Source organism: Physcomitrium patens, chromosome 3 (genome assembly GCF_059467195.1).
Source record: "Physcomitrium patens ecotype Gransden chromosome 3, ASM5946719v1, whole genome shotgun sequence".
NCBI lineage: Eukaryota > Viridiplantae > Streptophyta > Bryopsida > Funariales > Funariaceae > Physcomitrium > Physcomitrium patens.
The window spans coordinates 13,676,641-13,689,166 of NC_143412.1; the positions used below are offsets into that span (position 1 = coordinate 13,676,641).

The 12,526-nt window shown below is 39.3% G+C and overlaps 1 protein-coding gene and 2 long non-coding RNA genes across 4 annotated transcripts; all 3 read right to left on the reverse strand.

Moving 5' to 3' along the window:
* Positions 1 to 246: 246 nt before the first annotated feature.
* On the reverse strand, positions 247 to 3,094 carry LOC112279512 (uncharacterized). The gene is made up of 7 exons (XM_024514026.3): positions 2,832 to 3,094; positions 2,151 to 2,446; positions 1,707 to 1,919; positions 1,373 to 1,412; positions 1,079 to 1,160; positions 851 to 937; positions 247 to 589 (listed from the first exon to the last, which is right to left on the reverse strand). Exons 1-7 carry the CDS (start codon positions 2,938 to 2,940, stop codon positions 322 to 324), a joined length of 1,095 nt encoding a protein of 364 aa, XP_024369794.1. The 5' UTR covers positions 2,941 to 3,094; the 3' UTR covers positions 247 to 321.
* Positions 3,095 to 3,291: 197 nt separating this feature from the next.
* Positions 3,292 to 4,547, reverse strand: LOC149989517 (uncharacterized). Of its 2 annotated transcripts, none has more exons than XR_016502131.1 (2): positions 3,763 to 4,547; positions 3,292 to 3,604 (listed from the first exon to the last, which is right to left on the reverse strand). It is a non-coding gene; the product is annotated as an uncharacterized LOC149989517 (long non-coding RNA). The 2 variants fall into 2 exon arrangements; XR_016502132.1 differs by having other exon boundaries at positions 3,356 to 3,635.
* A 6,635-nt stretch (positions 4,548 to 11,182) lies between these two features.
* Positions 11,183 to 12,175, reverse strand: LOC141045243 (uncharacterized). The gene is made up of 2 exons (XR_012217238.2): positions 11,438 to 12,175; positions 11,183 to 11,265 (listed from the first exon to the last, which is right to left on the reverse strand). It is a non-coding gene; the product is annotated as an uncharacterized LOC141045243 (long non-coding RNA).
* Between the last annotated feature and the right edge of the window lie 351 nt (positions 12,176 to 12,526).

Consider the following 12,526-nt stretch of genomic DNA (forward strand, 5'->3'; position numbering starts at 1 on the left):
CATGAGTGCAAGCAGCAACAGGGATTGAATGAAAGGTAGGTTGAGCTCAGATAGTGCAGATAAGATTGCAACGAGCCACCTGAAAACCTCAAAGGAAATAAAGGGATGAGAAGCGTCTAGACCAATCCTTTCGGCTGCATTTGGCAATGCAAATCAGAATTAAAAATTTAGCATGTGCAGTGCTTTATGCACAGAGTGCATACATTGTGGAGTACTTCATGGATGGTGCCCTTCATATATCAAAGATTACAAACAAGAGAATAGCAACGAAATTGCTGCTGGTTTATTCATGATTCAGATGTACTTCCTTGGTACCCTATTCTAAGCCACATATTCACAAACAGGACGCGTCCCTTTCTGTATTGTATTCATAACATTGGCTAAATAGTGTGTCTTGAGGAAGCATAGCATGCAATCATCTGCATCAGTGACGCTTTCAATTTCAACCAGTCTCCGACGCGATGATACCGTGCCAAATATACAAGAAGGTGACTCGAAACACTTTTTGCAATTAGAATCTAATGCTGTCTGGTAAAAGCACAGCAAACCAAGCTGCTGGTCCCATGAGGTTCTCATTATTTCATCCCACCTGCATCAAGCAACCCAAACTACAATAATTAGTGTCATGTTGGTTCAAAAGTTGAATTGCACCAAAAGCTTACGGTACCATGACTAAAACAGAAGGCGTCGAAGACAAACGAGATCCAAAGAGAGGAAAGTACAAAAGATTGAAAACACCAATGTAAAAGAAAAGCCTGATACTCTCAGGCACAGAAATATACCAATTAGAAGGACTGTTTCAAGTGAATGTGGCACAGGCTTTCCCTGGTGATGGTAAAGCTACACTTACTGATCTGCGATGATGATGATTCTCTTCTGATGATCAGCGTCGAGTGTCAAATTTCGAACTTTCAGTGCATTTCTAGTTCCTGCTGAGCTGCAAACATTAAGGCACACGAGAGCAAATGGAACTCACTACGTCTGCACCAAAGGGGTGCAATAAGGCATTTAAACTGCGGTGGAACAAAAATTGTAGAAGTATGAGGAGTAATGAATGCAGGATAATAGAGGAGCAGACCTGAAACCAATTACAGGAATTGCTGGGTGAGTGGACAAGGCTGCAGAAACTAAAACTGCCAAACCTGCTCCCAGGCTATGTCCTGCCAAAAGCTACTTCAAATCATCAGCAACGCGTACCCGCATCATTCAAAGCTCAAGACACTTATTTCAAACTTCCAAGGAGCTATCACATTCCTGTTCCTAATCATATAAATTCACACATCAATTATTAACGTAGTCACATTTTTCAACACATAGACAGCATTACGCTAAGATTGCCAACGCATTTCAATGACGAAAAAAGAGTGCATACCTGTTAACAAAAGCGATGCAGAGGGATACGCAGCAATCACCTGAACCAAAACCACAAACGATGAACGAGGTATTCAATAAAACCACAGAGCTATGATCAAGATATTCATGAGCAAAATGATCAAGATATTCATGAGCAAGATGATCAAGATATTCATGAGCAAAATGATCAAGATATTCATGAGCAAGATGATCAAGATATTCATGAGCAAGATGATCAAGAAATTCCTAACTGGCGTCAACATGACACGCAATGGATGCCAGGAACTGACGCTGCGGAACGTTCAACACATGACGTGAAGCTTTCAGACATTCTTCTATACTTAAAAGATCACCTTCCGTGTGTACTCAACCGCCTGCGAGAAATAGTCTAGGGTAGCTTCATCAAACTTATCACAGGTGCCGAGGGGGAGTGAGCAATTGTCTCCACCCGGCAGAGTCCATAGGAGCTCATCTGCACACATGTCAGCATCACAATCTGTAGTCGCCCCTATTTGGATGCCTCGAAATGCCACCACAATGCGACCTTGTGCACCGCCACTTTCTTCCTGCGCGACCAAAATCAAGAGAAGTTGACTTAGAGAGTACCCTGAACGCCAGTGCCCCAGGGCGCGGGAGTCAAAGAGCCATCAATTCCTAGGCAAGTACATTGAGATACTACAATACTACATCAGAGCTCCACACATTTCAAAATGTAGCGTCCACAACAGCACGGTGTACACCGACTCAAGAGGTAAGAGATGACGAAACCCTAAATAATCTGTGTGGATTTTGCTAACCTCGTAAACGACAGCATGCATTCCACCTCCGGCAGGCGCCACCAGTGCTACTTTCGAGGACAGAATCCACCTCGGAACGTCAATGACTTCAGGGCACCTATAAGCATTGGCACTCATCTGCACTAGGGGCTCAGCAACTTCGTCTCGGAATGCAGGGCCATCAAATTCAGCAAGGCCAGTGATAATTTTATCCCACCCGTCCTGTCCAGCTTCCGATGGCGCAGTTTGAATTAACAGGAGCAAAATTGGCAACAATAGCTTGGTGAGCACCATCTTCCCTCGACCGATTGCCACACCTGAAAGATTTAGAAAACCCGTCGATGAGCTGTGCCAGACAAGATTGAGAGCATGAACAGGGTAGTTCTAGCGACGACCAGTTTGAGGATAAGTGACAACAACACCCTTCCGCACAGAGTTCAAGCTTGCTATCAACGACGTCCATTCAAGTTAATTAGTTCAATTGGATGCTTGATTCTCGTACAATTCTATCCATATTCTCACGCTACGACACAATTCCATGGTAGAGACCACGTTCTAGTAACCGTCGTCTACACATTCAGTTGTCTAAAAAAACCCTCCAGGAGGTCAGCCATTCTCGTGCAGCATCATCACTGCAAAACCGACGGTTTCCGAGGGGACCTTCCAACGAGCAAGAAATCTCGAAGTGATCAGGACCAGGACCTCGCAAGCTAATAGCGATGCAGCACCGTCGTTGCGAAGGTTCCAATCGGTTTTGGGGCTGGGAGTTTCGGGTCAGGGAATAGATTAGGGTTGGAGATTCGGGGAACATTATGGCTATTCCTCAGTCTGCTTTGGGATTTGGTGTACACAGCTCGAGGTGAGCCGTGAGGACATGAAGAGTGAAATCATCAGTGAGATATCCATGTCGTCATGCGGCGCTTCACCGATTTGATCAGCTCAAATTGCTTTTCATCATTATACAGATAATTAATTCCTCCATCTCTCGCTGATAACCTTAGCGGGCATAGATTCGCATCGAACACTTGGTGCCTTGCAAGATGGCTCCATCTGTGTACAATCTCACGTGGCGACATGAATGAGATTCACTACATCATTCCAGATGCTTGCAGCGAGTATCTCGGAGAACGAAGCGATGCTTTGTGCATCTCCATTAGCCACACACGGCGACAGCCGTATCCTTCCAATTTACTGAAGACGATCGAAGGCATACGCTACTTATTCAATTGCTCGGGGGCTCGCAACCCTGCGTCACCCACAGTCATGAATATCAGCTGGGTTCCCCGATGTGCTTGCCCTGTTTCAAACGCAACCGACGTGCGCATGAAACCCAAAAGGCATTCAATGCGGTGAATCAAGCAGCCCAGAGCCCACAATCTTCCGTGTGTTTGACGATTATCACCACCACGTTCCTCCATCGTCCCTAGTACCATTCGGAACCCTCTCTCTGATGTCAACGCGGTCTGTCTCCCTTCCTACGCCAAATCAAGCCGCGTTGTCAGCGGCCTGCAGCATTCCACAAGATATGAAATCAAGATGTGAAGTAGTTGAATTGTGACGGTACCCGATACGAGCAGCACTCGTGCGAGGATCAGGCTACCAAAGTAGGGGGTAATGATGGACAAGACCTCACCCTGGAGTGCTGCCTGCCCATTTGTTGCATCGGTCTCTTGGCGGAATTGCTCTCTACCTACATCTCCTGACAGATCTGTGCAGCATCCACCTGGGTGCTTGTGTCTACACCCCCGGAGGTGGTCATAACTCTCTCTCTGCCCATACGTGCCACGGGTGTGCTTTGCAGAAGATCGATATTGCTTTGCAACCATCATCACCTCGCTCACACTACCCTCTCCTCTTGCCGCCACTGTCAATGATCCCGATTCTTCACGAGATTTGTTTGCAAGCACATTCGTATCAGAGCAACATTATCCGAAGCAGCACCTTAAGCAAAGTGAATAAAACAAAACAAAACTGGCTGCAAGGTTCAAGCCGTCACCGCTAGGGCCGCCACCAACTGAATAAGAAATTTCATGCCAGCTTTTTGCTAATAATATCACGAATGAAGCTTAAGTTTCGCGAGAAACCTTCTGTTGTTCGAAACACCTAAAACAAGATGAAAGACAGAAAGAATACAACGTGATGATAGTTGTAGCCAAATTCTCATTTCCATGGTTTTAACTTGCCGTCGGGGTATATTCAACGCTGCAATGTTTTACAACCACAATCAAATGAGCAGTTGAGCACTGTTGTATAGGGGAACTCAATTAGTGCTTCTACTGTGTGATTATGTGCGTAAGCATTCTTTCTGATTTTCGTGAGAGCTTTGGATCTAAGCTCAATTAAATATAGTCATAGTTTGCTTGCAAGTGATTTCAATTCCTTAGCATGCCGGGAGTTTCGTTTGCAATTGAATAATGCCTTTTCCTTTAAAATAAAAATAAAACAGCAAAACTACTTGCGCACTACCTCAAATATCAGCTATCTCCTTGTTGGCCGTCATTGTGAGGATCCTCATGATGTCGAGAGGGCATGGCAGCCTAGCTAAGATGCGAAATTGAAAATTTCTAGACTCATCTTAATAGACTTCATGCAAATTATACTTGACGAAGAACTCGAGATTCATATTTGATCGCAGTGGACTCAAGAATGGCTACATGAAGATTTGAGTACAACATTGCAGCCCACAATCGCTGCATTCAATAATGCATTTAAGTGAAGAACCGTTCCGACTATGATTCAATCGGAGGGTAAAGTTTTAGGTTATTCCAGAAGTTAACCCTACAATGTCAGGGAATGAATATTTAGCAAGCATCAAAATAAACACACACACACACACACACATTCACCTCACTAGTGCATGGGTCACGGTGGCAGGGACAGAGTGAGAGGACGCGGCGATGAAATAATGATCAAGGAATGGAGAAAAGGAGATCTAGCTGTCCCCAATGGAAGGAGTTATGAGAATACTCGTAATTTGCAACTGCATTGGGAAGAGGCACTTGAAGGTATTCAACTAAGGAGCATGATTATTTTCTGATGAGGAGCGTGCACAAGCACTTATAAGTGATGATTATTGTCATGAATTGAACAAGAACAAAGGGGTCTGAAGACAGTCTCCTTGTCAGAAAACACCAGTCTCTGCTCCAAAACCAGACTCTCTTCACCTCCACTTCTCCTGGTTCTTCTTCTCTCTGGAGAGCTCACCCACGTCAAATTAATCCTGTGCAAGAATGCATGCCGTGTGTGTTCCCAGCAATAACCTGAACAACCCCTGCAACACAGAAAAGCTGCTGCCAGTGAGGAAAGCTCACAGAGATGCAAAGCTGGAGATTAGTCGGCTCCATTCAATGCAAAGCCCACTTCGCACTCCTCAAGATGCTCCCCCCACTCATTTGTAGCTCACATGCCGTGATGGTATGCGGGGATCAGTCACCTAGCAACAGCATTAATTTCCCCTCCGCAACACCACCATCTGAGAGCCTCTCACTTGTCTCGGCTCCCTGGCTCCATGGTGTGTGTGCGTGAGAGTGTGTCTGCTTTCTCTGCAAGCATTTGCTCTTGACATGATGCTCAGCCCTTCTTTTTTTTAATATTTTTGCTGCTGAAACGCTGTTGAAGGAATAGAATAACAACGGTGGAGCTCCAGTCCTTCCTGGTATCAACTTCTGGGTTGAATCCAAAATCACTAGGGACACTTCAGTGAGCATAATCAATGAGGTAAACAAACAAAAAAAAAACAAAACAAAACAAAACAAAAAAGCTCTCCTAGCTGGTCGGCAAATCTTGCGGAACTGTGTGTCAGTGAATCCGCAGTGTTGTCACTAAATAAAGCCTCAATAAACAAATCAATTCAATAAAAATCTTTTAGGGTGAGTCATAACCCATAACCACAGCTGAGTTGCCTCATCATGATCCTGGTCAAGATATTGGCAAATTCGTGGCAGTCCCTTGTAATCCAATAGTGCAGAACTTCCCACAAGTTGCCTTGACAAAATCTAGCCTGCCATTGCAAACACAGTGTGAGGCTAGAGCTGCAGCTCTGCCACAAAATGGGACCATGATTTCACAGTCTGGTGGGAGCTCAGAGCTCATCATCATCAAGTTTGGAAAAAAACTCACAATTCTAACCCCCCCCCCCTTCACACATTCTGAAATTGCTAGCCCTGACTACAGTAACATCATGATTCGTGATCATATAATAGACACAGAAAATACATTCCGTCGAGCATTATATATATGATATGTATGTATGTATGTATGTATGTATGTATATGCATGTAGGAGTTAAAAGCTGCATGCACAATTAACAGTATTGCATGATTGTGTTTTCTGAGAATGGTGTGCACAAATCAAATTCACACAGCAGCTTCACAATAAAACTCCAGAAAGAGATCGAGGAGGTTGCTTCCAATAGAAGCAAATATTAAGGCTGATCCAGGTCTGGCAGCTAGGTGGCAATATTCCTGCAGATTTCATTTACTGAGTGGACCCTTCCACATCCCCCCTTCTATGTTAACAATTTCTTCTTTTTGTCTTGAGGTGTGTGTCTTTGAGCTGAGAGACCAGCATCTGGGAATTGAACCTTCCCTGCCTTGCCCTTTGTTCTCACCCAGCCAAGTGCAGGTAAAATTTAGCAAAGAATAAATAAGGAAGGAAGGATTTGCATTACAGCAGATTCCTGTATTCACAGCATTGATGGCTCTGTTACCTTAACTGTGCAGTAGTTGGAGAGGGTGTTTGTTGGTAGAACATTAGGGCATGATGGGCATCCAACCCAGTACTGCACACAAGCATCAATCCAGCCGTCACATAACTACACACTCCCCTCTGTCCAGAATCTGCATATTTAGTGTTAGTTGCATGATTTCTAAGTTGGTATTCATTTGATGTAGTACATATCCATTTCCACACATCCATTTGTACATCCATTTTCGTTTCTATTTTTTTTTAAATCACCACTTCAGTGTGTGTGTTTTTCTACATGTGAGTGGGCAAAAACAGTCTATTTGAGCAGTCAATACTAACTGGGATAGCTAATGGACAGTACCCAAATGTGGAAAAAGTCTTTTACATTGTAATATGAGAAGCCTTGTGTTAATGAGTTAGTAAATCATCACAAATCCCCAACTGTCTGTGTGCCCCCTATTTTGAAAACTCTCTTCCCCATTCATGTGCCACTAAAACACATTCTTCTTCTTATTATTATTATTATTAATAATACTGCTATTATCATTATGGATATCATTATTACATCAGAAAAAACAGTACTTCTGCTGAGTATGTACTCAGCCCCATGATTCCCATGGAAGTTGCCAAATGAAAAAATTTATCAGATCATTTTTAATCATATTTGTTTTTTGTTTTGGTTTTTCAAGTTCTTGGTTATGAATTGGATCATATTATGGGAGCATGCGCAACATGTATTTTTCTGTGATGATAATGGAGGGGGAGGGGGACGGGGGAGCCGGAGTCACTCAAGGCCCCATTGCACGAACACCGTCCAGGCTGACACAGAGAGAGGGGGGCAGGGAGGGGGGCTGGGGCTGGGGCTGTTGCATCATGTCACAAGAGAATGAGGGGAATGAGAGAGCTGTGGGGTGTGTCTTTACCCAAAAACCAAGCCCTGGTGGCTTCAACTTCACGAAAAGCTGGGGATGTATCCCACCAGCTGAGCTAAAGCTATAGCTAAGCCTATACTAGCTGCTGCTGCTGCTGCTACAAGTCAGTGTTGTGTGATTAGCAGAAGCATATTTAAAATTATTAATATGGTTATTGTTGTGGAGTTGTTGTTGCTGTTGATGTGGTGTGTGTGGATTTTCTTATTAAGAGTGCTGGTTGCCATTTGTTTTGTTGCTAGGCTTGTCTCCATCATTCCTTTGGGGGCCAGCACAAAATGCAGGCCCACAGAATTCCTGGGAATGTGGGACACTTCCAAATCATCATCTCTGGCAGGCCCTCTTGTCTTGCCACACACACACACTCACACTCACACACACACTCTCACAAAAAAGAAAAAAGAAAAACTGAATGGCTATCTCAAGGAAAAAATGAAAGAATGGAAAGACTGGAGAGAACAAAGAAATTCTGTACCTCCTCACTTCCCTTTTTGACATTCATCCTGAGGGAGGAACAAATGAAGTAATGACTGGAGACTGGGATGTGCACATGGTAAATGAATGATGGAGATTGGGAGGTGTAAGTGTGTGTGTATGTGAGACCTTTATTAGTTCTATATTTTGGGTTCAGATGAGGCAGGATTCTGTTTTTACATCTTTAACACAGAAATGCTGCACTTGTGGATGGCGATGGTCAGGGTCCCTCCTCTACCTCAGCATCTTCCAAACACACAGAAACATGAGAGAGCGAGAGTGAGAGTGACAAAGCATTGTCACAGAGAGAGAGAGAGAGAGAGAGAGAGAGCGAGAGCGAGGGAGGGAGAGAGGGTTGACAAGGTCATGGTTGGGGTGAGAGACAGAGGTGGTGACAAAAAGCTGCACACAAACGAGGCAAAATCTACTGCGACAAAGAGACTGCCAACAGCAGGCTTACAGAGAGAGGAATCATCCCCATTGCTCTCTCTCTCTCTCTCTCTCTCTCTCTCACACACACACACACACACTCTCTCTGTCTATGAAGAGCCCATGAGAATAGAAAAGAAGGTCATTAGTCAGTCTCTGTCTGGACCCCATTGTCTCAGCTTCAGCTGCAGGGGAAAGGAAAAATTGCAAAATAAACTAATGAAATTATATATTTATATACATATATATATATATATATATATATTTAAGGAAAAAATAAGATAAAGGGGGTTGTTACTTAATCCACACTCTCTCTCCCTCCCTCCACTTCTGTTGTTTCTATGTGGCCACATCCCCCATCAGTTCATGCACAGACATCATATTCATCCATTCAAGCTCTTCCCATTGCTGCTGCTGCTTCCTCTTCTTCTTCTTCTTCTTGCTTTTTGTACATTTGGTCTCTTGTAGGCAGTCCATTGAAGGACTCAATCATGTCAAAATGGTGTCACTCCAAAAACATGGTTCTGGAAAAGTAATGAGAAAAAACAAAAGCTGTGGTTCCCTTGATTGAATGAACAGGTTTAGGGGAAGGTGGGGGGTTGGGGAATATATATATATATATATATATATATATGTGTGTGTGTGTGTGTGTATTAGGTCAAACATCACCCACATGGATATGGGTTAGGGCCAAAGACTTGTCCACAGCACTGCACTGCAATGGACCAGTCATTTAAATCAAAAGGACTCCCCTGTACCAAAACCCCCCAAAGCCCAATGATCCTTTCAAACCCCCCCCCCCTTTGAAGCACAGCCATTAACATAACCCCATGCGACAAAGTCAATTGCGTATCAGATGCATTGCAAGAAAGCTTCTATTATCCCCTTTCAACGGGGGCTTCTTCCTCTTTACACTAAATATACTTTTTCATTTATGCATTTTTATTCTTTTCTTTTCTTTTCTTCTTTTAGCTTAATTTTCATCACCGATTCTGAAAAGTCCATTAGATGGTTTTACTATGTGAATTGCCTTTGTTAGGGTTGCCTATACATTAAGGCCAAGTTGGTAACATTCAATGCACAAATGAATGCGCAAACCCAGTGACATGACCTACATAGCAAATCCTTTTGGAATTGTATTAGAAAACATGGTATTGTTTTATACAAACCAAACGAACCAAAAATAAACAAATGAATAAGTGAAAAATATGATGGAAAAATGTAGATGAGAAAAGGCACCAAGCTTTATAACTAAGAATATGTAATGTGTAAGATTATGGGGCTAGGCATGAATTGTTACAGATTTTAAAAGTTTGTACTGTTAATTCTTGAAATGTACAATGCAAGTGGCATAAGGCAAGCCAAATTTCATATGAGTAAACTCTTCAATGGGTGATATTGTGTTGATGATTAGAATAATAACATAGTTTTTACCTCAACAAATACTTCTAATCTTGTGCAAGTTTGGTTTCTCTTTGGGAATTGGTAGGATAAAACAACTTTATTGGTGGTAGCTGAGTGACTCTTTGAACTATTTTGGTGCTTGAAATTGGGTAATTAAGATAATTTTGGATGCAATATAAGTTGTGTGTATATGAATATATATAAATTATCAAACTTATGCATTTATTTTTTTGTATAATATTATGTTGATTTTATATATTTTTTATATATTTTTTTCATTTTAATTGTTTCAATACATTATGAATTAACAGATGCTTTTGTTTGAAAAACAAGAAGGTTGTTGCATCATGTTATGAGAAAATTTGCTTGTACTTTCTCTTTTATTGACATGATATCATACAATCTACAGGACATTATACCATAGAGGAAAAAAGATAAAATAAAGTAAAAAACAAAATGAAACAAAGACCATCTTTGTATTGTAGATTCTACAGTCAAGAAGAAGTAAGAAAATTCTAAAATTCTAAAAATGGAAAAGAAACGTTATACTTATCTTATTAATCATATCAATTTTGGAGGGTTGAAAAAACATAGAAAAACCTTTGCACTTTTTGCATAAAAAACTAATATTCAGTATCATTTTTATTGGATTAAATTTCTTCTCTTGCAAAATATACTGAGACAAAAATATATTGTTACATATCAATGAGATCAAAGATCTTGCAAACTAATTGGTAGTAATGAACAATTTCATGAATCCAAATAGCTTGGTGATTTCTTTTTAAAGAAACATGATACTAAAAGGGAAATTTTTACTCTACTAACATAATAAAATAGAAAAGAGAGAAAAAAAATCATGGATAGAGTTTTACAAAAAGGATACATGCAGTTTCTTTTTTCTTCATAAAAATGGTAATTGAAAAAAACAAAAAAACAAAAGAACAAATTAAATTTTAGGAGAAATAGACGGTGTACCAAATGAGGCTAAAATAAAACCTCTGATGCTTTCATTAGCAGACATTGGCATGGATCGTGAATTATTTGTGAACATTATAAGCCAGCTTATATTATTATTATTGATTCTATGCATTAATTAGCAATGGAGAAAATTATGCAATATTTTAAAATTACATTGAAGTCAAAATTGTGCTTTGGAGGCATTACGTTGATATGCAAGAATATTTTTGTTTTTGTAAAATCCATTTTAGGTGTTTCTGACAGATTATCAAATAAATCTTTTGTAGCAATTAAGTGTCTTTCGTGTTGCAAATATAAATTTGAAATATTTTTAAAATGATATATAGATATATACATACATGTATGTACATATTAAAAAATATTAAATAAAACATCTGAAAAAAATTATTCATTAATATCATTATTTACATGATATTTCAATTATTTGTTGAAATTGTAGATGTTTGCAAGTCCTAAAAATATTGAAGACAATACTTGATTTTGACCTAATGCAGTTAGAGTTTATACAACCTTCTAATTTAATAGTGCCTAATTCTCAACTTAAGAGTTTATGTTTATTAATAAATAAGCATCATGTATCAAATTTGTCTTTAATTAAATAAATTAAAAACACTACATTTATTTTTAATTTTTTTTATTATGAAAGTACCAATAGATAAATTTAAAACTGAGACTAATAGTTAATTTTAGGATGTTGCTATTGCCACCACAAGCTCCTATAATCTTACATTACACACCACATTGCTCTTTTGTGGAACATTGTTATTACATACCACAAAGGATAAAATGTACATTCTTTATAAATGTATATTTTAGTATTTTAAAAAACACATTGTGGTATACAATACAAGTTTAGGGAAATTTGTGGTGGTATTAGTAAAAATTATGATGACATATAGTAGATGTTAAGTTGTAGTGGCAGTAGCATAAGTTGTGATGGCATTAACACCCTAATTTTATTACTTGTAAATTCTTAATTTTTTAATTTTTTCAAATTTTTTTAAAAATATTTTAAGAACTTTACCACACAAAATTGCTAATAATATTGCTAATTCCACCACAATTATTTTTATTACCATCACAATATGCCATATTTTATTTAAATTTATTAATTCATTAATTGATTTTTTTATTAATATTAATTGATTTCTATATAAATTAAAAGAAAAGTAAAAATACTAGAAATAAAAAAATATATTTTGATTTGAATTAGAATTAAAAACTAAAAAAATATATTAAGTATGTGGAAAGTTTTGGTTGCATTAGTAATGCCCTATCTATCAATCTATATATATATATATATATATATATATGGATATAAATAATATGTAGAATCTATATGTAGCTCTAATTATCAAAAAGTAAAAGCAAAAAAAATATTTAAAAAAAAATTATGAATAGAAATAAAATTAAATAAGACAATTTAATTTCCAATACCTATACATGTGTTTAATTTAGAAAATTTCAAGATGAGGGTTTTATAAATATGAATACAAA